This window comes from Brachypodium distachyon, chromosome 4 (genome assembly GCF_000005505.3).
Source record: "Brachypodium distachyon strain Bd21 chromosome 4, Brachypodium_distachyon_v3.0, whole genome shotgun sequence".
In the NCBI taxonomy this organism is placed as follows: domain Eukaryota; kingdom Viridiplantae; phylum Streptophyta; class Magnoliopsida; order Poales; family Poaceae; genus Brachypodium; species Brachypodium distachyon.
This window is the reverse complement of record NC_016134.3, coordinates 8,447,008-8,471,289: the sequence shown is the minus strand read 5'-3', so window position 1 is coordinate 8,471,289 and position 24,282 is coordinate 8,447,008. Positions and strand designations below refer to the sequence as shown.

At 44.3% G+C, this 24,282-nt stretch overlaps 3 protein-coding genes and 1 long non-coding RNA gene across 4 annotated transcripts; 3 read left to right on the top strand and 1 right to left on the bottom strand.

Annotated features, from left to right (window-relative positions):
- The first annotated feature begins 1,381 nt into the window (after window positions 1-1,381).
- Window positions 1,382-5,819, top strand: LOC100841060 (pumilio homolog 1). The gene is made up of 8 exons (XM_024454516.1): window positions 1,382-1,441; window positions 3,506-4,059; window positions 4,312-4,453; window positions 4,571-4,678; window positions 4,791-4,862; window positions 5,095-5,205; window positions 5,291-5,491; window positions 5,610-5,819. The coding sequence occupies exons 1-8, from the start codon at window positions 1,382-1,384 to the stop codon at window positions 5,817-5,819; spliced, it is 1,458 nt and encodes a 485-aa protein (XP_024310284.1).
- Window positions 5,820-8,227: 2,408 nt separating this feature from the next.
- Window positions 8,228-9,301, top strand: LOC112272309. Its single transcript, XR_002965939.1, has 3 exons — window positions 8,228-8,349; window positions 8,650-8,681; window positions 9,135-9,301. It is a non-coding gene; the product is annotated as an uncharacterized LOC112272309 (long non-coding RNA).
- Window positions 9,302-13,539: 4,238 nt separating this feature from the next.
- Window positions 13,540-19,792, top strand: LOC100840757 (pumilio homolog 1). The gene is made up of 12 exons (XM_024454515.1): window positions 13,540-13,572; window positions 13,877-13,894; window positions 15,773-15,814; window positions 15,893-15,934; window positions 16,014-16,055; window positions 17,008-17,885; window positions 18,054-18,195; window positions 18,307-18,414; window positions 18,528-18,740; window positions 18,832-18,942; window positions 19,039-19,239; window positions 19,362-19,792. The coding sequence occupies exons 1-12, from the start codon at window positions 13,540-13,542 to the stop codon at window positions 19,590-19,592; spliced, it is 2,061 nt and encodes a 686-aa protein (XP_024310283.1). The 3' UTR covers window positions 19,593-19,792.
- A 49-nt stretch (window positions 19,793-19,841) lies between these two features.
- Window positions 19,842-20,955, bottom strand: LOC100840453 (thaumatin-like protein). Its single transcript, XM_003575557.4, has one exon. The coding sequence runs from the start codon at window positions 20,759-20,761 to the stop codon at window positions 19,955-19,957; it is 807 nt and encodes a 268-aa protein (XP_003575605.1). The 5' UTR covers window positions 20,762-20,955; the 3' UTR covers window positions 19,842-19,954.
- Window positions 20,956-24,282: the final 3,327 nt, after the last annotated feature.

The window sequence follows — 24,282 nt, the reverse complement described above, 5'->3', positions numbered from 1 at the left end:
AGCAGGCCAAGAAGGGTGTGGGACCCTCATGATTCTTATCGTGGAGACACGCATGGCTAAAGATGCTCCTGCATACTAATTTTTTTTACCCTGATTAAGTTCCTAACTAACGACTGGTACTACGTACTTAGTCATGAGTTTGGACGCTATAAATAGCACCTGTCCTACAATCTCCGCCATAGGCGCCGGCCAGAGCTCCAAACTAGCTTAGCTTAGCTAGCTCCACTGCAAATAAGCAAACACACCACAAGTAACAAGAGGAAGAAGAAGAAGACCAAAATTAAGGAAGGAAGGGGATCGATGGAGAAGCAAAATTGTAGTAGCAATAAGATGGAGACTGCAGCAACGAAGCAGCAGCAGAAGAAGGTCGTCGGCGTCGAAAGCCGGCCGGGTAATTGCAAGATGGATCAGAAAGGAGATGGCCGGAGTAAGAGAAAAGAGCTCCGGCGGTCGGCGTCGTTGCCGGTGAGGGTGGCGAGCGCGGCGAGGGAGCAGCGGGCAAGGCTCTACATCATGCGCCGATGCGTCTCCATGCTTGTCGCCTCTTGCTGGAACAAGTGATGGGCCTTACTTTGTATAGCTAGAAGGGCCTGGCCCAGGATTTATCTACTAGTGGCCCAGGATTTATCTACTAGTGGAATACTACCTCTTTTCTGTCTATCCTTTTTTTTTTCATTGGTGCCTCCCGATAGATGAGAGATGGGCCACCATCAGGTTTTTTGCTGTAAAAAAAAAGAGATGGGCCTCCATCTTGTTGTTGTTGCCACTTTAATATGGTGATGGCCATCCTGGAGTCACAAACTTGATCCAGTCCTTTTTTTTGTATCTTTTCCTTTTAGAGCCTGCTGTGTGCTGCTTGTATTATGTACAAAGTAATAAATTAAAAAAAAGGGTGGTGCCCTCTTCAGCTTCGGTACGTTCCATGCTGTTCCTTTGCAATTCACCCTACTGAACACTCTGCTCCAAAATCTTAAGTTTCTAGCGCTATTCAAATCATTCTCCAAAAGGAAAATGGTGGCATGCATATTGCAAAGAGTAAATTACTCAAATCACCACAAGGGGTAATTGTCTAACATAATTAACCACTTGTTTTTTTTTCAAATGAACACCGGTTTGGGTATACGGGCAAGGGAAGCCACTCGTATCTCGATTCATCGTGTTTTCAAAGGATATCTAGCACGGGCTGCCACCCGTCAGATCTAGTGTGGCACTAGCGTGGCGAACCGGTCCGAGCCCCTTTGCATATCGGCCTGGACCCAACCAGGTTGGCCGACCACCCTCACCCCCCCCCCCCTCCTCACTCCCGCATAGAAACCCTAGGTAGCAGCCGCCACGCACCCTCCTCTGTCGCCGTCTCGGTATTCTCCACGCCATCCTAGACATGGTGTCCCGAAGCGATGATTCAAGTTGCATCAGCCTTCCCCGTGATTGGTTTGAAGAGGTGAGTTCTAGGGGTTAGTGTTTAATTTGGGAATTTGGGCATACAAATGTGGGTGTGAGATGAGTTCTTACTGTGTGGCGTTGAGAGAGTCCGTCCAATGCACCACCGCTTCCTGCCCGCCGTCGCGACTCTGTGTCCCCTCCTTTGTTGCCTAACTTGCCTAGGTGGCTACGGTGGTCACTCGCGACAAAGTAGGGTAGCAATAGCTAGATGGCATCACCCAATTCTCAAGGTCGCCAACGTTGTAACCATCGTCAATGTTGTCGGTGACTCTCTGAGTCGCCATCAGCTCGAGCGTGTGGGAGATACATTTGAATTCTACTTGGCCCTTTCCCTTTAGGTATCAAAGTAATTATGCCATTTAAATCTAGAGATATATATCTAGGCCCCTTGCACTAACATCTTTAAACAAATAGTAGGTGATATCATACATATTAAGGGCCAAAATTTACGGTAAAATTCTGTAGGGAAGCCATTAGGCCCACAAGCCCTGTTATGAGCCATGGAAAAGACAACATGTTTAATTTCTTCTATTGTAAAATTGCTTGAAAGGAATTTTTAATTTATTTTGCTTTGCCTGCCTGTAAATTGTAAATAGATTGTAACATTATTCTGTTTTCATAAAAGTGCAGCAGAGCACCTCCTGCTGTTTTCCCGATAAAAGAAATATTCTTATGGTCATCATCCAACACGCACTCTATACTAACAATAACTATATCTACCGTGTGAAAAATAGGATCTAACTGATTACTGGACAGGTATAGCTCCTACTAGACAATTCCAGCTTCTTGAGCCGCCAATGTTCAATAATAGCATTAAATAAAAAGGACCATTTATAAGGTTTATTATCTCTATTTCTTTCACTATTTTTTCAAACCAAACTAAAGTCACCTCCCATAACGTACTATAGTCTCAGTATTGCAGTTAATAATAATAATAATCTGAACTAACTCCACCAAGAACTTTCTCTTATCTCTAGCATGAGGAACAACATAAAAATTTACCAAATTCCACTTATAGCGAGTTTCCTTATATAATAAGAGCATTCAAGTGTGGAATCCCTCTCTCTCTTCTTCACTCCCATAAGTAACCCTCCATAGGATCCTTTAGATGGTGTCAAAATCAGATAATTTATGCTTGCCAATTGTTTTAGTTGGGGTGCACTGCACCCTCTATCTGGCACTGGGACCGTCCATATGCTGTGAGACTAAGATTCATGACTGCATTGTTTCCTCAATGCGGGTGTAAATCTCAGAGCATATGGACAGCCCCATATAGAGGGTGCAACGCCCCATCCTAACCAAACATTACCCTTTATGCTTTACAATTATACTATTGAGCCAAGCATCAGACAGAGATTAATAAGCTTTTTTGGTTTCATGAGTACATACAAATTCTTGTAAAAATTTAGGATCAAAGCTATCTAGCTGAGTTCCTCTTTTATTAACCCATATCTATGAGAGTTTCATTAAGAGTACTAATTACAGCTAGAATGTAAACGTGCTAGTCCTAGCTAGAAATAAATTCCTTATACTTCTACTGAACTCGTCTACTACTCTTGCTTCTTTGTCCCTAGATTTATTTTTGAATGAAGGAGTATGCATATCTGTGTGTTAGTCCGGGATCCCTCCCCCTTTTCGAAAAAAAATAATATCTGTGTGTTAGTCTTCTTTCTTTGCAATGTACGAAACTTGTAGTAGAAGCCTGAAGAATATAACGTGGCTTAAGATATTCATTTTTTTTTACTTTTTTTTTTCTACTGGCATATCTGTTTGGGCTCAAACAACAGAACTGTAAGCTTGTTGGATTCTAATCAAATATATACATATCAAAAACTCAGTTAAGGCCAGATCTTGTCCAACGCAGAGTCTTTCGCGATGAATTCATGCCTACGTATGTTTTTCAAATTATATCTCAGCCGTCCATTTCAATTAAATTATTCAAGCTAGATCCAACGGTCATATTATTTAGATACTGTCTTTATCCTATCTTTTTTACCTGTTGATAGCATTTGTTCCTTCTGCAATTCCTGTTACTGTTCAAACATTGACGTTTGCTTTGCAGGTTGATCCAAGCAGTGAAGTTGTGACTTCAGATGATCATCAGGACGTGCCTACAAATGCTGAAGACAGAGATACCAACAGCTTCGATATGCATGACATTGGAGCAGTTTTGCCTGTACTGTCTTCTTCTATCTCTTCAGCTGCTTCAACAAGTACACTGGATTCTGCCGAGCAAAACTCCCAAACTGCATTACCAAATAAGGAGGCTGCCCTAAATTCTCCTGTTCAGTCTTCTTCTTCTTCAAGGAGTGTGCCACCAAGACATTTCCCTGAGATGATGGCGTATCAGATGGGATGTCTCCGTGCCCTTTTTGAGCCAGACCAGGAGGTTGCCGCTAAACTCTTCCAACAGTCTCAGGAAGCTTTCAAGAATCACTATGCTCGTGATGTCGAGACGGCATACGCTAGCGGCAGAGGCGACAATATCCATAGTTTTCTGGGTACAGGAATAAACAGCAGGAACTCAGCTTTTTGTTCCCTTCTTCACCGGATCAAGTATCCAGGGAACAATCCTGTGCGCCTCATTCATGTCAAGGGCCACATTTGTGATCTCAGGTGTGCGTCCTATACACCCTCAAGTCCATTGTCCAAAAAAAGTTTCTGTTAATATATATGTCCATAAGATTATGGGAGTGTCTATTTTTCAATCGACAATCCTAGCCATCCAACAAAAATTTTCTTATCCATCAAACTTACATTAATCTTACACGAATTTCAACGATTGAATCAAAAGTTTGTTATCATCGACTTAGAAATAGTTAATATTGCGATATTCTGGCTAAATCCTTTGGTGTATTTTACATGCAGTGTCCATCCAGTGGGAAGCTGTTTCATAACAAAGCAGCTTGACATAACAACTACCGGGGAAGTAGTGATGCTATATACTGAAATGACGCCTCAAGTGTCCACACTGGTCTGTGATGTGTTCGCCAATTCTGTTATCATGAAGGTTTGTTCCTCAAACCCATATATGCCGGTTTTCATCTTATAGGAGTACTGATAATGTACGGTTTATCGAGCCCGAGCATACATTATTATAGTACTTACCTTGTGTCTTTTTCATCAGCTTCTTGACTATGGACCAGAAACCTATAGAAGCAAGCTCGTCCGCAATCTTATCGGACATGTCTTAGCCCTAAGCCTTCATCAGCACGGTAGTCAAGTGATCGAAAAGGTACAGTGAACAGTTTGGCTTTTAATTGCTACATATATCAGATTGTATAGAATTAAGATGTATTTCTAAGATTGTTCTCAATCATACTTTTCTTGACTATCTCCTTTTTCAGGTTTTTGAAATAGGCGTCATTGACCAACAGATGGAGATGGCCATGGAGCTTAATAGGAACCTGCTGAAATGTGTTTGTGATGAACATGCAAACCATGTCATTCAGAAATGCATGGAATGTGTGCCAACACAATATATACAATTCATCTATAGAAGCCTACGTGGGAAGGCAAAGATTCTATCCTCCCATCAATACGGATACAACGTTATTCAGGTTGTGTTCTGGTATCAATTTTTTTTTTCTGTTTCTCTCTGTCTTTTGTTGACTGTATTAGTTCGTTACTCATGTTTCATGATCTTCCCAGAAAGTGCTGCAATTCTCCAAGGATCCACTAATTCTGTATCCGTTTGTGATGGAGATTGTCGAACGTGTCATCGAGCTGTCAACACACGAATTCGGTAACTATGTTGTGCAGGTAAATCATCTGTGGAGTGACTTGTGTTTGATGAAATAATCTCTTAGTGAAACGAAAAATTTACTATATGACATGTTGCATGCAGTACATTGTGCAGCATGGAGAGCCTGGCGACCGACAAATTGTTGTGCAGGAAATTATGGGGCAGATTATACATCTGAGCCGCCAAGAGTATTCTTCAAATGTCATCGAGAAGCTCCTAATTTACGGCAGCTACCATGAACGCAAGATTATCATAACTGAGATCCTCTACACGGGGGCTGGTGATACTGAAGAGCATATCCTGGTGAGACTAATTGTGTTGTTTTACATGCCTAGCTATCTAGCAAAGAGGTAGAATGGTAGATCACAAGAGGACTAACTGACTAATTAATAATCTTGTATGGTTGCCTGGTGGTGTGCAGGGTATGATGGTCAACCAGCACGCCAACAATGTGGTGCGTGTGATAATCAACGTGGCGGATGTGTGGCAACGCAACATGGTCGTGGGCGTGGCGAAACGCAACGCTAGCACGCTGGCCAGGTACATCCATGGGAGGCGCCTGATGGCGCAGGTCGATAATCTCGTCAGCACGAGGGCAGTGTTCGTCGCACCGCCACCCCGCTTGGCCTAGCTACAATATGCAAGCTGCATTTGCCTCTTTGTGTCATCACCTGTTATGCCTTCCCGTAACTGTCAACTTGTGGGGGACGAAATTAAATGTAGGGTGAAGTACTGAAGTATGTTGTTTATGCTTGTGTTAGACTTTGTCAGGCATGTTCGGTTATGCTTAGATATGCAGGTAGTGAACTTGGAGTATGTCCGTACCATTTTCGTGAGAACTTAATCAGTTTCAAACTGTTTCAGTATGATCAGTTCGGTACTGCATAAAAAGTTACAGTTGATGTTTCAGGTTTGGATTCAGAAATGTGCAGACATATAAAATTGGTGCATCATTCATTCAGGTTGTATGGGGGGACAGAATGTTTAACACCTGTTGTTCCCACTGGTATTAGCCTTTGTCAGGCTTTTCGATTATGCATGTTAATTCTTGAGCTTAATTTACATGTTTGTCCGTCATTTCGTCAGAACATAATCAGCTAACTTTACTTTGTACTAGTAAACTGTTCGAGCTCAATCTAGGTAGGTACGTAGCACAAAATGTTACAGTAGTTGAGAGATTATCTGATTGTCGGTTGAGCAAATAAATAGGTAGCACAAAATGGCTGTGTGCATCTACTGATCCAGAGGCCGGGATCTTCTCCACTTTTAGAGAAGAAGAAAAATTGTAATCTACCACTTTGTTCCTGCATTCATGAACCATTTATTTTCACCTCCTTTAATTTTCTCACTTTGATGTCTGAAACAAACAATTCATAAAAAACCTTTGTCAGTGTCAGGTTTTGGTCCCACACATGGGCGGGCCCAGCTTTATTCAAGGGTATTCAATTGAATACCCATCAAATTTTGCAAAAAACCGAATATATATACTATATATTCTGGAGTAAACAAGATTTTGGAATGGAACTCAAGGGTATTCCTGCAGTGAGTCTAAAAATGCACCGCTCCATCTCTCTCCTTCCTCCTCCAAGTTGGACCAATGGTCGAAATAGAATTTTCGATCCTAGAAATCGAATTGTCTGCTCGATACTCGTAGTCTCGTACGACCTTTATTGATGTCGATCTACACCCTGGCACCTTCTCGCCTCCTTCTAAATCCCCAACACATGTCTCCGAGTCAAAAAAACCTAGTGACTGCTTTTCTGCTTCTTTATTTACTCTGCCACGTATTCGGCGCTCCTGCCGTTCCACGTTTTTACATGCGCTCTGTGTTACGCACAAGAGAACAACGACTCGAACTCTCGTTCAGAGACACAAGTATTTGCAATTTTGACTAGCAAATATTCAGAACAATTATGAATACCCACGGAAAAATCCTGGGCCCGCCCCTGGTCCCACACACTAATATCTATGTATGAATGATAATACTAGTATGGATCAGCCACATATATATATATATATATATATATATATATATATATATATCTTTTATATCAATGCTTTTCAATCTAAAAGTCCACAAGGTAAGGTCCTTAATTATGAACCGCAAAGATCGTGAAACCTGAACAACTTCATCGGAGAACACTTGGCATTCCGAGCGGCCCAAATGCGCCATATATATATAGGATGATTAATGGCCAGATGATGGAGGTTAGGTCTGCCACGAGCAGGGCACGCGAGGAAAAGGTGGCAGCTAGCGATCTTCGTACGAACTGAGGCATCTTGCACATTGAAAAAAAATCTTGCACATTGAGCACTTGGTAGCAGGTTCTTGCGGTGTAGATTTAATTTTTCCTGCAGGTGTCGATCGAGGCAGTCACTGAACATGCATGCATCAACCATGCATCCGAAGATATGCACCTTGTTGGGAACATCCCAAGTCTAAATCCATTGGGCAATGGGGTCAGGAGGAGCCGATAGAACCCTTATCCTTTTGCTGAGATCGATCATCGATGAGCCATCCTTGTGGAATCGAACATCCCGTGCAGCATCCAAGGCAACATCCTGCAACAAGCCAGCGACCTCCGGCTAGATCTTGCAGGTGAGCCATGAACCTTTGTTCCTGCATGCATGAACCTTTTATTTTTTTGCACCCCCCCTTTCCTCGATTTTATGACTTTCATGTCTGAAACAAATTACACTTGAAAAAAAAGCGTTCCATGTCAAGGTTTTGATATGATCTCCAAATTAACCGCTCACATCCCTAGTTTGATCAAATTTTGAACCATTTTTTTGTTCTTCTATTTTCTCAACGCTGGGCGCTTATTTTGCATGCATGCGTGCGTGCATGCATGGGCTGCATGAACTGCACTACGGCGGGGATCACATACAAAGCTAGCCAGCCCCATATGTGGACCGTATAGTATACGCAACCATGTACAGCCAGTGGATAGCTCATATCATTAATCATATCAGTTTTTCCGTTTCAATTTCAGCGGAATACACACACGTGACCCCCGCTACCCCCCCCCCCCCCCCTCTCTCGCTATTTAGACTGCACATCTCTATCTATCTCTCTTACCATTTCAGTCTCAAGCCTTTGTCTTCTCCTCGTACGACTCTCTGCCGCTTCGTGTTCCTTCTTCGATCGCGTCCATCAGAAGGTCTCCCTGATTGACCCTTGCACGCTCTTGTTCTCGTATAGTTTCCTTTCATCTTGATTTGCTTTGTTAGAATTTTGCTTATATATGTGTATGTATGTATGTATACATCTCAAGTTCTCAAATAGCTAGATCTATGTTTCCTTGCCCAAGATCTACGCTCTAGTCTCCATCTAATGTTTGTTAACTTTGCTGATCTGTATACATCTTGCTCTTGTTTCTACATAGCTAGTGTATCTCTTGCCGTTTCAGTCTCTCTTCTACTCCTCCTACTAATCTCGATCTGCTGTTTGTGTCCATCAGAAGGGGGCCTCTCCGATTAACCCGACTTTCAGGTAAGCCATATCTTTATACATGTATAGTTTTGGTTTAATCTTGTTCTGTTGTTATAAATTCTCTTCTCGGTCGAGTAATTCTCAACTTGATCCATGTTTCCTTTGGTCTAGATGACTAGATCTATCCCCCATCTAATGTTAATCAACTTTCTGATCCGTGTACATCTTGCTCTTGTGTGTTACTTATCTTTATACATGTATAGTTTCGCTGAATTTTGATCTCTTCTTAACATTTTCCTTATATACGTGCATCCATCTGGAGTAAATCTCAACTAGATCCATGTTTCCTTGGTCTAGATGACTAGATCCACACTTTTTAGTCTCCATCTAATGTTAATCAACTTTGCTGATCTATATACATCTTGCTCTCGATCGTTTCTATACATACTAGCTTTTGTATATATCTGTGATGGATTAATCTTTACTCGTTGTGTATTACTTGATGCAAATAAGGAGAGACGACAGAGATGGATAACAAGGGCAAGTCCAAGGTGGTGTTGGAATGGAAGAAGAAGAAGAAGAAGGATTCAGGTGGCAGTCGTAGCAGAGATAAGGAGATATGGGAAGACGTGGACGCTGCTGCTCTCACCGCCGGCGGCGGCCGCCTAAGGAGCCGCATCCTAGACCTCCTGCAGCATACACCCCCTTCTCTACGGCTGGCCTCTAATCAGGTAATGATTCATTAATTAATTACCCCATTAATGATTTCCGATCATATGCAGACGTATATATCCTGGCTTGGAGCTTGTATAGTTAGAGCTGATTAATTTACTGCCTGGCATTTGCATAGAGTACTGGCTGGCTAGTATTGATTCATTGCATACGTGTATTTTGTACTTATATGTCTTGCACCTGTACTGATATACGATAATTTGTTTTCTTTCTTTTATTTTATTAATGTAGTGTGGTATGTCTCTTAATTACTGCCATATGCATATATTTTCGCTTATTAATTTCCTTTTCCTTTATACTTTTTGGAAGAAAATATGGATGGACTCTAAATCTATCCAAACTTGTTTTTTTGAGATCAGGAACAAGAGTTATTTTTTCCTTTTTTTTGAGAACAGAGTGAATTGTTTTTTTCCAATCGGTGGAGATTGAAAAGTGCTCAGTCTTTTTTTTTCTCAAAAAGAAAAGTGCTCAGTCTGGTGTCGATTCTTTTTCTGGGGCTTTAAAAAGCCCACCACTTTGGGCCAGATTACACCTCTTTTTAGGGAATTGGGCCAGATGTAACCTAAGACGGCCCACTTACTTGTTTCTTTCTGGGGCACGCCCTCAAAACGTGTCTCTATCTTTCCATCTTCTTCTCTCCCCCTCTCTCTCTCGCATGGTGCGGCGGCAGCGAAGCGAAGAAGGTTACCGGCGCCGGAGAAGAGACCGGAGACGGAGCGGAAGGAAGGATAAGGGTGGTCGAGCCGAAGACCCATCCAGGAGCCGCACTACCGGGTAATTTGGTACGGGCGATCTGATCGAATTCCAGCCCAAGCCATCTGGATGCAGTTCTTCTTGTTCTGCTATTGCTCATCTTATCTTCGCTACAGAGAATTTTGCCTTTCCAACACCACATCTTATCTCTACTTTTCATTTTCTTTTAGGGAAGCCTCATATTACTGTTAACCTTACGAACTTTCATTCACTGTTGCTCATCTTATCTTAATTTTACGCAAACACTGCTGTGAACTTTGTGTGCGTGGAGCCCGCGCAGAGCAGTTCCAGCGCCACCACTGAACAAAAAGGGGGTGCCAAGCATCCCGGAGTTCAGGCACCGACGCCCTCCATTTCTCTCCCCATCTCCGTTTGGCCTCCGTCCTCTCTCTCTCAATCGATCTAGGTGGCAGCTCCCGTCCTCGGAGTCACCCTACTATTGCAACTGCTTGCTCTTCATGGCGGCAGTCGAGCTTCTTTTTCTTTTCCTTTCTCGAACATGCCGAGTAAGGTTTCTTTTCCATTAAAAAGAAAGCGCAAGAAGCACAAGTACAAACAAGGCAACAACAAAGGGACCCAAAAGGGGCTCAAAGAAAGCAATGTCAACTATACAAGGAGAGAGCTAGGCCCGACGTCCTGGGGATGCGCATGGGGCAGTCGGGCTTATCGGCATGATCACCAGCAAGGCCGTCAAGTACTTGCACAAGACGGCCTAGCTACCCCCACAAACTACAACACCATGGTCACAATTGCAGAGGTTGACAAGGATTTGCTTATGGGCGCAATACTCTAGGGCCTCCGCCTCTTTAGAATCTAGGGCATGGGTACGAAGACTGGTAAGAACTATGCCTTCCATCTTTTTGTGTCCCTTCTTGATCTCATGGCCAGAAGCTTGCTGAGGCCTGGAGGCAGCGCGGCACTTCCCCTTGCACCAGATCCGACCGAGTAGCATCGATGGGAGCCGAGTCTTCTAGAGGATGTGTCGTTGGTGAACTTGAAGGAGGTCATGGCTCTGATGGTGGCTAGCACAAAGGACAACATGAAGGAGTCTTGGGGCGGGGATAAATAGGAACGGTGCGTCGACAGTGACAACTTCAACAAATTTGTTGCCTACGGACGAGATCCACCTTTGTACCGTCGATAGAGAACAATGGTAGCGAGAGAACAATGGAACGGTGCCACCGCTTTTTTTGTAATTCATGCACATCCCCTAAGGTTTTCGTGTCTCAACTATGTATGATGATGCCCATATCGCACATGCTCTCGAGACCGTGTGCGATGACTGTGTTTTATCGTCCACGGAAGCAAGGTGGTAGTCTAGTAAACCATGTGCCATATCAATATTTAACTATACGTGATGGCATGTTTTGTACTAGTGATGCGACTAACTGTTCACACATATTTTGACTATTCCACTCATACCAGGGTGCTAGATCAAACACACATAGTATATTGTACAACATCATGAGTTTTTTTTTGGCAAGGACACACGCATGCATGAGAACCTACGGGAAATGGACACATCGTGCTAGAAGAGGCGAAGTTGCTAAAGGCACCTCAGTAACCATTCAAATTTTTGTTAGTGCATTGATGTGTCCTAAACCATTGCTTAATTGTTATGGACGGTGGACGTTAATTTTTTGTCTTCCTTGGTATGTTTTGTGAACACAAAGCACCAAGACTGGCACTCCTAGGTAGCAACATGACCAATCACTGGTTGTATGTTGTTATCTTATAGCCTTGAATTCCGTAGTTCACACAGCGAAAACCCTAGCACTATCAAGCGCTGATTGTTTGCCTTGACACGACTCTGCCTTCTAAATGTGGATTGCTACTAATGGCAAGTTTATTTGAGATTTCGTACAAAGTACCTGTTGATAAAGGGAAAGCAGCTGCGGGGCAAGAACAATGGTAGGGACTCTACTTCCTACGGTGTGCCGCTGAACGACAATCCACACCCCCTATGGAGATTCATCTACTCATGGCTGGTCCTGTGGCGATAACAAGCTTCGAGTGCTGGCATCCTCGGGCCAAGCCTCGGAAGTATGGCAGCTTTTGTCGGCATGCACTATTTATCGCCCTCGGCAACATCTCCCATGCCTCCCTCAGGCCTAGCTTGGGAACAGACTGCGCTCATCCAGGCGGCAGCTCAACGCCATGGCTGCCTTGCTCTCGACTCCAGTGTCCCCTGGCAACTAGTCCACATGTGTTCCTCCTTGGCTATGATCTACTCTCTCAAACCCCTCTCACGTTAATTCTCACATTGTGGTATACAACGGGTCGAGTATACCGATCACACAAACCAGAGCTCTTTCCATTCCCACCCAAACCCAACCAATCCACCTCACCAACATTTTTTTCCCCTGTTGTAAAAGAAATGATCTCCGTCAAATCTCTCATCCGCGACAACCTTGTCACCATCAAATTTAACGCGTTTTTTTTGTCAAGGACAGGCGACCAAGCAGTTGAATAGGTGATCCTCCAGGGTGAGTCGACCGGCGACCTATACCCGATCATCTCAAGTCCACACATCAGTCTCCACATCGCCGCTTCAGCTGATGACTAGCAAGACGCCTCAACCACCCGGGATGCTCAGCTCTCGTGACCATGTGCATTGTAGTGCCCACTTTTCCCAGGCGCTCGTCGCATACCTGTTGTTCATGTTAGTTAGGCAGAAATTTCGATTTCCATTTCTAGACTATGTGCATGTATTGAATCTTCCTTTTTCATCTAGTGCATTGCGATGTATGTGTAAGTTTGGGAAAAGAGGCCACAAAGTATGACCTGCTCATATCTCATATTTATACCCTTTATATATCGGTCTTCACCCAACCAAGTTGGTCCGATCACCCTCACTCTCAGTCCTCAACCCCGCGCAACATCCATAGCTATCCGTCGTCGCCTCGGGATTCTCTGCGGCATGCCATCCTAGACATGGCCAACTTCGCCCGTCCCTAGCTTGTCTAGTTATTCGTATTAACTAGTCACTCTTGACGATTTTAGCCACTTCGCCTGGACTTTCCCATTACAAAACAAATCCAACGTATTTTCTAAGCTCCATAACTTCATTGCGCTTTTCAATGGACAATACCTGGTGAAAAGTGGCCTGTTTCCATCCTTGGTCGACCCAATCTAGCCCTAGGAGTGTGGTTGTGCTAATTGGGCTTTAGTGTTAGGCTGGTTGGGTAAGTTTGAGTGAGCTATTATCACAAGTTTGAGCTAAACTTGTGATATCAATCTTAGAAGTTCTTCTGATGTTGGGCTTACGGATTCGAGGTGTCGGGCCTCCAATCATCCATCATGAAAACATATTTATGATGTAACTGTAAATGGGCTCATATATCCCTTATATTTATACTTTCGTCATCCTACTCACTCACTACTCCATTCCCATCACCGCCACGGTTGTAGTTAGATCTGATATTGAGACTCCATGGATCTTGTAGTGAACCATACAATGGAGGAGGTAACTTGATTTCCGCTTAAGCAAGTATTTATGTACCAGCAGTGCACTCAGATCAACACATAACATTCTAATTAGGCAAGGCTGAAGCTACTGGTAGGGTTAGGTTTATGGTTTGTTGGGATCCTGCATGTAGAATTTCAGTGAGTTGCGTCGATCTGGTGGTGATGATGCTGGTTGTGGGATTGGAGAAAGACGGTTGCAGTGGTTATGACTTTCTTAGGTTTGGTTGGGGGTGGTGGATTGTGGTGGCAGCGGCTGCTGAAGAGAGGATGTGGCGCACCGAGGACGCTAAGTATTGCGCCAGAGCAAGGCCGGCCCTGAGGTAATGCACCCAGTGTGATCGCCCCAAGCCCCCCCCCCCCCCCCCCAAACTGTGAGCGGCATCGGCCTAACCATGTGCATCTGTAAATAGTTTGCTAGAGTATTACCCCAATAACAACAAAACATCGGCCGGTCAGTAGAGTCGCGTGGCCCCTCTCTGAATTTTAGTTACTACGTGTGGCTATGGCATTTCTCTACTAGAACCCACCTTCATAGTGGTGAAGAGATCATGTGGTCCCACCCCTTTAGGTGCTACTATGCTACCAACCCACGGTAGCACCTCTAAGAATTTTTATACATTGTTAGCACTCAGTATCATTATGTCACATTAGGTAATTGTCTAACGTGACCACTTGGTTTTTATTTATTTTTCCAAATGACCAGTTTTGTGGATACAGGTCAGGGAACCCACTGATCTCTCGATTCATCGTGTTTTGATAGGAAATCTGATATGGATCCTCCATCAGGTCCAGTACAACGCAAACGTGGCCAACCGGTCCGAGCCCCTTTATATATCGGTCTTCACCCAACCAAGTTGGTCCGACCACCCTCACTCTCAGTCCTCAACCCCGCACAACATCCATAGCTATATGCCGCCGCCTCGCCCTCTTCCACCACCACTGCCTCGCCCTCCTCCTCCGCCGCTGCCTCGGGATTCTCTGCGGCGCGCCCTCCTAGATATGGTGATCTCGACCGATAATTCAAGTTGGAGTAGTCCTCCCCATGACTTGCCTGAACAGGTGAGTTTCTAGGGTTAGGGTTTAATTTGGGAATTCAGGCATACAAATGAAGGTATGAGGCGAGTTCTTACTAGTTCGCATCGAGGCAGTCCGTTCAATAGTTTCTCTCGCCGCTGGTGCCGATGCCCGGCCATTGTTGCCCCTATATGCCCCCTCCTTTGTTGCATAACTTGCCTAGGCCAGTGGCTACAGTGGTCAGCCAAGACAAGTGAGGGCAGCCATAGATGAAATCTCCCTAATCGCGGTCAACGACATTTTAACCACTGTTGCTTGGTCCATCTTGCCGCCGCTGCCGTTGGGGACGACCCTCAAATCCCCTTGCCATTTAGGAATCATTGTCTTAGAACTATGAGCTTTTTCTGATTTTCAATAGAGGGCCTATATTCCTATTTCGTCTTGGGCCCCGGCCCCCAAATCCCAAGACCGACCTTGCCAGAGTCATCATGGCACAGAGTTAGTTCTGGCCATCTGCTAGCAATAGTGATTTCAGTGTGAAGCCTTTTTCTAACTAAGTTGGCTCTTGCCATGCATTTTGGGGGTCTCTACCATATATTTACTAACTTCACCTCTCAGAGTTTGTGAAAAATAGTTCTTAAAAAGTCTGATTCTTATTCTATCTTAGTGTAAAAATGTGTTCCTCTCACATGCCCTTAAAAAAAAACAAGCCCTGGAACTTTGCATTCTACATCAATTCGGACAAATCTTGGTATTTCACCAATTAAGTTAGGCATTTGTAACAGGGATCTCTTTTTAGTATTGACTGGTTGCCAAATGTATGTTCTGTAGATAGTGTGGTCGCAATGTGCTTATATACTACTCAAGAAAACACATGAGGTTTATTTTTGTTATGTTGGATTGAAACATTTTGACTGTATCTTAGTTTTTTTTACTAATTTTACTTTTAATAGACTGTATCTATCTCTGAGTCAACATTATGTGCGATCCACTCTGAATAGTGAGCTAGCAATTAGTATCATACAGGCAACATATATACGCATGGAATTTTCCCTTGAAGCTACCATATCATCCCTAGTTCGTTGCCCCTTTTGTCATTGCTGTGGTACCTGCTGGCAGTATTTTATACCATGAGAAATTCCTGTTAAGGTAATAATGAAATGTTGCTGTTTCCTCCTTTTCAGGATGCTCGAAGCAGTGAAGTGTTGAGTCCAGATCATGAGAAGGTGAGCACAATTTTTCAGCTGAAATTTACATCTATCTTTTTCAAATTCTAACGAGATAGAGAAATTGCTTGACTTTAGGATGCTCGAAGCAGTGAAGTGTTGACTCCAGATCATGAGAAGGTGAGCACAATTTTTTCAACTGAAATTTACATCTATCCTTTTGAAATTCTAAGGAGATAGAGAAATTGCTTGACTTCAGGATGCTCGAAGCAGTGAACTGTTGACTCCAGATCATGAGAAGGTGAGCACAATTTTTCAACTGAAATTTACATCTATCTTTGTGAAATTCTAAGGAGGTAAAGAAATTGCTTGACATTTGGAGTCTAGTTAATCTACCTATGATTGATGGTGGTAATGCAGGCCTTATGCTTTTGCTGCTAGTGTCGACATTTTAGAGTTTTTCCTCGTTAGCAACACTTAACGATTTTCTGTTTGTTCATAATACATACTTGCTTATGCAGCGTCTCATGAAAATATTAGGATATATCTGGACCATCACTTTTAACAATCCAGTTCTAATTCAATCACAAGTTTGTCACAAAAGTTAGCTTTCGTGCTGAAAATTTGAAGCCATATTTAGCTTTTTTTTTTAATAGAGGGCCTATATTTCTATTTTGCCTCTGGCCCCTAAAATCCCAGGACCGGCCTTGCGCCAGAGTCATCATGGCATGGAGTGACCCTCAAAATTGGGACATAAAATCATGGTATTTCGCTAATTAAGTTGGGCATTTATTATAGGGATCTCTTTATAATATTGACTGATTGCCAAAAATATGTTCTGTAGATAGTGTGGTACAGTGTGCTTCTATACTACTCCCTCCGATCCATAATACACTTACTATGGATCGGAGGGAGTACTACAGAAAACACATGAGCTTCAGTTTTTGTTATGTTGGATTTAAACATTTGACCATATTTGTAGTAAAAAATTTATAACTTTACTTTGAATAGAGTGTATCTATCTCTAAGTAACAATTATGTGTGATCCACACTGAACAGTGAGCTAGCAATTGGTATCATACAGGTAACATACATATGCATGGAAATTTCCCTTGAAGGCTTGAAACCACCATATGATCCCTAGTTCTTGACACTTTTGTCATTGATGTTTGTTGTGCCTCCTGGCTGTATTTTATACCATGAGAAATTCACGTTAAGGTAATAATTAAACATTGCTGCTTCCTACTTTGCAGGATGCTCGAAGCAGTGAAGTGTTGACTGATCCAGATAATCAGAAGGTGCATGACACTACTGGGTCCATTTTGCCGCAGTCTTCTGATGCTTCTTCAAGGAGTGCACTCGCCGAGCAACAATCTCAGATTACTGTACCAAACAAGAATGCTGCCAGGGATCCCGCTGTGCAGTCTTCTGCTGATTCCTCTTCAAGCAATGCACTCGCCGAGCAACACTCCCAAATTACAGTACCGAACAAGGATGCTGCTGGGGTTCCTGATGTGCAGTCTTCTGCTGATTCCTCTTCAAGCAATGCACTGGCCGAGAAACACTCCCAAATTACAGTACTAAAGAAGGATGCTGCTGGGGTTCCTGATGTGCAGTCTTCTGCTGATTCCTCTTCAAGCAGTGCACTCGCCGAGCAACAATCCCAAATTGCAGTACCAAGCAAGGATGCTGCTGGGGTTCCTGATGTGCAGTCTTCTGCTGCTTCCTCTTCAAGCAGTTCCCTCACCGAGCAACACTCCCAAATTACAGTACCAAACAATGGTGCTGCCGGGGATCTTGCTGTGCAGTCTTCTTCTTCTTCAACGAGTGTGCGACCAAACAAATTCCCTGACATGATGGCGGTTCAGATGGGATTGCTCCGTGCACTTTTTGATCCAGACCAGGAGGTTGCCTCCAAAGTCTTCCATCAGTCTCCTGACGCTGTGAAGAATCACTATGCTCGCGATGTCGAGCTCGCGTATACTGTCGGCCGAGTGGACCCTATTTTCAATCTTGCCAGTGGACTGGAGAGCAGGGATTCAGTGTTTGGCTCCCTTCTTCACCGGATCAAGTTTCCAGGGGAGCAGCCTATCCGTATCATTAATCTCAAGGGCCAAGTGCCTGCTCTCAGGTACATGTACATAACTCATTCAGCCCCCAGTTTCCTTTGTCAAAATTAAGCAGTGATTTCAATCAGTATCTATGTCCATAAGATTATGCATCCTATTGTATTCCTTGAAGCAATTGATATATATTGTGACATTCTATGGCTAAACCCTTTGTTGTATTTTAAATGCAGTGTCCATCCAGTGGGAAGCCGTTTTATAACCAAAAAGCTTGACATCGCAACTACTGGGGAAATAGTGCTGCTGTATAATGAAATTACGCCTGAAGTGCCCAGACTGGTCTACAATGTGTTTGCCAATTCTGCTATCATGAAGGTTTCTTCCCCAAACTCATTTATTTCGGTTTTCATCTTATAGGAGCACTGTTGTAATGTACGGCTTAATCGATCATACAGTCTAACACTTACCTTGTGCCTTCTTCACCAGCTTCTTGACCATGGACCAGAACCCTACAGAAACAGGCTGGTCCGCAATCTTATCGGGCATGTGTTAGCCCTAAGCGTTCATCAGTATGGTCATCTAGTAATCGAAAAGGTAAACTGAATCCTCTGGCTTTTGCAACATGTATCATGATGTAAATAATTAAGTTGCCTTTTGTAAACTTGTTGTGGATCAGACTTTTTCTCATGTACTGTCTCCTTTTTCAGGCATTTGAAATAGGCCACATTGACCATCAGATAGAGATCGCCAAGGAGCTTAATACGAACCTGCAGAGATGTGTCCGTGACCAACATGGGAACCATGTAGTCCAGAAATGCATGGAGTGTGTGCCCGAACAGTATATCCATTTCATCTACAGAAGTATACGTGGGAAGGCCAAGACGATAGCCTCTCATCAGTACGGATGTCGTATCATTCAGGTTATCGGTTTGTTTGTTTTTTACTGCTTCCTCTTATCTTGTGATGACTTGATTATTTGTATTTGCTCATCACGCTTCATGATCTTTGCAGAAAGTGCTGGACTTTTGTAAGGACCCGCCGCTTCTGTATCCTATTGCCGCGGAGATTGTGGAGAACGTCGACGAGCTGTCGGCGGACAAATTTGGCACCTACGTCGTGCAGGTAAATTAAATCAAGTGTGTGCAGTGGCTTGCAGTTGATGAAACAACCGCTTAGCGAAAAACAGATATTTTACGCCTCGTCATTTTTTGCATGCAGCACATGGTGCAGAATGGAGGGCCTAGTGACCGACAAACCATCCTGATGAAATTTGTGGGGCGCTTTGTGGAGCTGAGCCACCAGAAATACTCTGCAAATGTTATCGAGAAGCTCCTGATGTACGGCAGCTACCAGGACCGCAAGATCATCATCACTGAGTTCCTGTGCGCTGGGGATGGACAGACTGCAGATCATCTCGTGGTAAGATCACTAACTGTTCCTTAACAACATGCGCCTAGGTAGCGAAGGTAGTAAAGCAAGTGGAGAAGAGGAGTAACTATATAACAAATCTTGTGTGTGGTTCCCTGGTGTACATTGTGCAGAGTATGATGATCCATGAGACTGCAACCTACGTGGTGCAGAAGATGATAGACGCGGCAGATGAATGGGAGTTCAGCGTGTTCGCGGAGGCGGTGAGGCGCAACGCCGACACGCTGAACAAGAACGCCCTCGGGAAACGCCTGGTGACGCATGTCAACAATCTCCTCAAGAGGACGCCGACTTTCTTCGCAGCACCGCCGCCGCCGCCTCCTCCTCAGCCGCACTTTGGCTAAGCTGCCTCTGCCTCTGCCTGTTACCTGTCTATGTTACCTTTTGTGCCTTCCTGTGATGAGGCTGTGACTTGGAACCTCTATGTCAGCAATTTCTAGTACTGTGAAGTCTGTTGTGTCGGCCGGTGGTACTGTTAACTTTTCAGGCCTGTGGACTATCTACAATTTCGTCAGAACTCAATGCATCATCAGATAATTTTTCAGACTTGCTGATTGTTCGAAATTTGATGATCAGTTGATATATACTATCTGTTGGCTTTGCAGCTGTTGATGATATATTCAGTTCGTGTCTGGATTCAGAAATGTATACATCATACATATAAGAGAATGAAAGTGATAGAGGTTGGGCGGATGCTGATGGATCATTAGTATTGAGGTTGTGGTGGGCAGAAAGTGATGAGGTATCTGCTGGCCTTGCACCGGTTGAGGCTGGAGGCGTCGTCAAAGGCATAGCTGTATGCCCTGGGGCAGATGGCCTTGAACAGGTGGGCGAACATGGTGGGCTTGCACGCCGCCGGCGTGCCGTAGTCCCCGGTGCAGCAGTACCGGTCGCCGCCCATGGCGCCGCACGCGCTGCGGCACCCGGCGATCCTCCCTTCCCTGTCCCTGACCTCCAGCGCCGACGGGCAGCACACGTTGAGGTCAGCGCCGCACGCGGCCACGCCGCAGCCCCTGCCGCCGCCCACGGGCGCCATGGACACCGGCGCGTTGAAGCCGTCCACCAGGCTCACGTCGTAGAAGTGCACTGGGGAAGATGGTGTTCCTAGAGTCATCTCGATCACGGTGGCCGGGGCCGCGCCGGGGTTTCCGGCGCAGCGGAGGACGCCGCCGCAGTCACCAGTCGTGCAGCGGCTGCCGTTGGTGCTGTTGCCGTGCGCGTCGAAGGCACAGCCCCGGCGCGGCCACACGCGGCCCGACCACATGAGGGGGACGTTGAAGGTGAGCTCCTCGCCGGCGCCCAGGTGGAACCCGCCGGACTGCGGCGTGACGTGGCCGGTTGTTCCTAGCAGGGCTGGCCACACTGACTCGGCGCAGTTGTTCACCATGATCAGTTGGATGTGGCCGCTTGCTGCTTCTGCTTGGTTTTGAGTAGTCATGCTGGTGATTGCAATGGAGATGAGGAGGAGGAAGAGGAGCTTATTGTTGTCAGGGAAGAAGAAGGAGAAGGCCATGGTGAGCTTGTGTTGAGCACTTGAGCTCTCAAGTGGGAGATGGAAGGAGATCAAGGAGTGTGGTGGCCTTAAGTAGTAACCATATGCAAACAAAATAATTGGGAAGCAAAGCTAGCTGTGGGTCTAGATTAGGAGAGATTAATTTGATTATTGAAGGAATAAACAAGTAGCCCTCTTGTAGGCTGCCGCTTTGTTCCTCTGCATAAACCTTTAACTATTTTATTTATGATTTATTTTGTCTCTATTTATTCTCCCTTGGATGTCTGAAGGCCAGTGGAGTATTTGATCAGTCAAGTTCATGCGTTCTGACTGGAGAAAGCCTTTGTCGGTAATGGCAAATCTCAATTTCAAGCTGTACTCTGTAGTCTTTACAGTTAATTATTTACTTGAGAATTCACAAATTTATCTGCTTGCAAATTGCAATAATTATCTGAAGAAATGCACATGTGAGTGAGCTACTGAATGTGCATTGACTGACGAGTGACGACAGTCAGGTCCGTCAGAGAGAACAGACTAACTCCTCTAAAGGTGTTGGTTAATTCCCCTGCAATGCAACGCACCTCCTTTAGTTCCCCTTTCTTTTTTGTTCTCGTTTTGGGGATTGTGATCGATCTTCTTCCCCAGGATCTATTCTTTGCTTGCGGTCGGGGCTTCTAGCTTTACCTAGTTAACTGATTGCTGTTTGGAAGTTTGGATATATAGAATTGCAGAAAAGAAGAACCCAAGTCCCATCGTCTCTTTTGCTTTATTCGTAGCCTGTCTATCTTATGGAAGTGCGTGCGTATCCAACATATTCAGATATCTATCTAGTATTTGATTCATGCATGATAAAGCAAGCGTATCATGCATGTTGAGCAGTCGATCGCTTTCCAAATCAGAAAAGCATTCTCTTCCACTGTGGCACTGTCAGTGTAAGCGATGATGATTGGTGAGTTGGTTCGTTTTCTTTTTCTTCAATTCTTTATATTATTTCAATTATAAAATTACGTAAAATATACTTTCGTGACAATTGTAGAACGTAAAATATACCTTTTTAGAAAATTATCTATTTAAAAGTTTCAATATATATTTTTATGGAAATCTTCCCTACACAAAGTTTTTCTAGAACACCAATGCGGCTTTAATTATATATGATAAATTAAAAGAAGAACAATAGAGATCGGTACAACCGAAACAAAACGTAAAGAACGGAAATTTTCGATAAAACTAAAAGCTCCATCATAGTCCTTCAAAATTGACTAATCTTATGGGTTTTCAATGGCCATATGAGCCGCTCACCTCAAAAAGTGACATACCCCTTGCAAGACAAGACATGAAACGAACCGCTACCCCATCAATGAATTGACAAGGAAAAAGGCCAAATCTACCGTTAGATTGCTTGATTGCCAATTATAGGGTTTTTTTTAACATATTAGCAAATGATTGTGCTCGCTTCCTATCTTTTTGACAATATTCAACATGATTAGTCGGATGGGTGGAGCTATTCTTGGGGAGAGAATTATTTCTCCTCAAAGAGAGATATGGATTGAATTTTGATCACATCACGACCCGAGTTGATGAGAGTGTGAAAGAGTGGTCTCACACCTAGAGTGAAGGTGTTTGTCTGGCTGCTGATGAATGATCGTTTGAACACCACAGATATGTTGGAGAGGAGGCATTGGCATGTTACTAATGACTTCACTTGTGGTCTCCTGGAGTGGATTTCAAGCAAATCATCTGAGACACTCAGTGAGAATTTGGTCACCTTTTCTTTGTGGAAGTGGCTGTCATGAGTTGTTGGCAATATTTGGAAGCAGCGCAACAACTGGATTTTTTAAGGCACAAGACCTAGTTTTAGAGCTTGGAAAAGAGATTTCGTTGAAGATATCTCCTTGCTTCAGCTTAACTTTAAGCCACCCTGGATAGCTCCTTTTCTTCTTTGGTTGAGGTCTCTACCTTAGCTCTGTTAATATAAACCCTGTAAATAACACCTTTTAATGAAATAGACTCTCTCTCTGGGCCTCCTACAGTTTCCGGTAAAAAAAACGAAAAAAAATCAGAATTATGGCTCTCTGATAATAAATGTTCAAAAATATGGGTTTTATGGTACTCCATATATTTTTCAGCGAAACCGTTGGCTTCTACCTACACAAAGTTTTTTTTAGCGAATCCTACATAAAGTTCTTTTTATTTTTTGAGAGGCCTACACAAAGTTCTAATCGCGCACCCGGCCGTATGCCGTCGATCCAGCCCAACCAAGTCCACCCCAAACAAAATGACGACTCAGTGAGCCAGTAGTAGTTCTAAAAAAACGGAGGTAAATGCACCGCCGGTATATTAACTTGGTCGACATGTGCAGATTAGTCATTGTACTTGCAAAGTGCTAAATTCGAGGTTACAACTTGGCATAGTTGAGCATCGGTGGTCAAATTACGAATTCATAGATTCAGAAGGTGATGTGGCTTGCCGACGTGGACTAATTGGGTCCTACTGGCCATTCATTTAAGCAAATAGGCACCTCGAACTCGCCGCTGTAGCAGAACCCGGCTAGTCCGCGCACGTACGTCCGTCTGAGGTACCGGCCCGGTGTTCTTGAATGGCGGCGACGGCGCACTTCGTCTCCATTGCCGTTGACCCGCCCTTCTTCTACCTCCCCGTCGTCAACGAGGACCAGAACAACACCGCCATCGGCTTCGACGGCTTCCCTGCCACCTTCGCCACCGCCATCTGCATCGCTGTGGAGAAGCTCGCCTCTAGCTTTATGCCGAGTGGAAGAAGCAGGAGCAGAGTAGAAGAAGCAGATGCAGGCTCTGTCGGAGAGCTCGCCTCCAACCTCAAGCCGAGCCATTCCCAGATCGAGGAAGAAAGAGTAATACTATTTTTTTTTTAATTTTGCAATGTAGCTCCTACCAAATCAATTCAGGGGTCCCTATGTAAAATTCAACTCGTTTCTGGGCCCAAAATGACGTGCCACAAGCCATTTTGTCCACATTGAATTGTTGACAGCACCAAAATGTATTTTTAACCGCCGATGCTCAACCGTGTCAAGTCGTAACATCTGAATTTTGCATTTTGCAAGTACAATGATTAATCTACGCATGCCTGCCAAGTTAACAGACGAGCAGTGCATTTACCTTTAAAAAAAAAGGGTCAGTCAGTTGTAATCGCGCGCGGTCCTCTTTTCTCCTACCCGACTTGATACGCGCCGCCGCCGCCTGACCGGTGGCCGTGCTTTTCCAGGTTCACCGCGCCAGGCGCACGCGGCTTCCGTTATCTAGCATACATGTAGATATGCTCTCCCTCCGTCCCCTTCTGATTCCTCGTTTCTCTGACCACATCACCGCGCCGATATGCCTGCCAGGTGTTTGTCGAAATACCTGATCAGTATTCCGTGTTTTGTTCGTCGAGGGAATGGAGGCCGATTGCTGCGACCAACCGCTGCTACTTTATCTTGCTTGCGAGGAGTACACTGCTACGCAATCTAGTTCGGTAATCCCTCCTTCCATTTACTTCCTTGTCCTGTGTCATTGATATGCGTTGGA

Bases quoted from the DNA above. Each gene is read 5' to 3' on its own strand.
- LOC100841060 (XM_024454516.1), top strand. From the start codon at position 1,382: ATGGTGTCCCGAAGCGATGATTCAAGTTGCATCAGCCTTCCCCGTGAT. The intron at 4,060-4,311 runs GTGTGCGTCCTA...TTTTACATGCAG, and splicing joins GGCCACATTTGTGATCTCAG to TGTCCATCCAGTGGGAAGCT. The intron at 4,679-4,790 runs GTACAGTGAACA...CTCCTTTTTCAG, and splicing joins GTAGTCAAGTGATCGAAAAG to GTTTTTGAAATAGGCGTCAT.
- LOC100840757 (XM_024454515.1), top strand. From the start codon at position 13,540: ATGGATCTTGTAGTGAACCATACAATGGAGGAG. The intron at 15,815-15,892 runs GTGAGCACAATT...GCTTGACTTTAG, and splicing joins TGAGTCCAGATCATGAGAAG to GATGCTCGAAGCAGTGAAGT. The intron at 15,935-16,013 runs GTGAGCACAATT...GCTTGACTTCAG, and splicing joins TGACTCCAGATCATGAGAAG to GATGCTCGAAGCAGTGAACT.
- LOC100840453 (XM_003575557.4), bottom strand. From the start codon at position 20,761: ATGGCCTTCTCCTTCTTCTTCCCTGACAACAATAAGCTCCTCTTCCTC.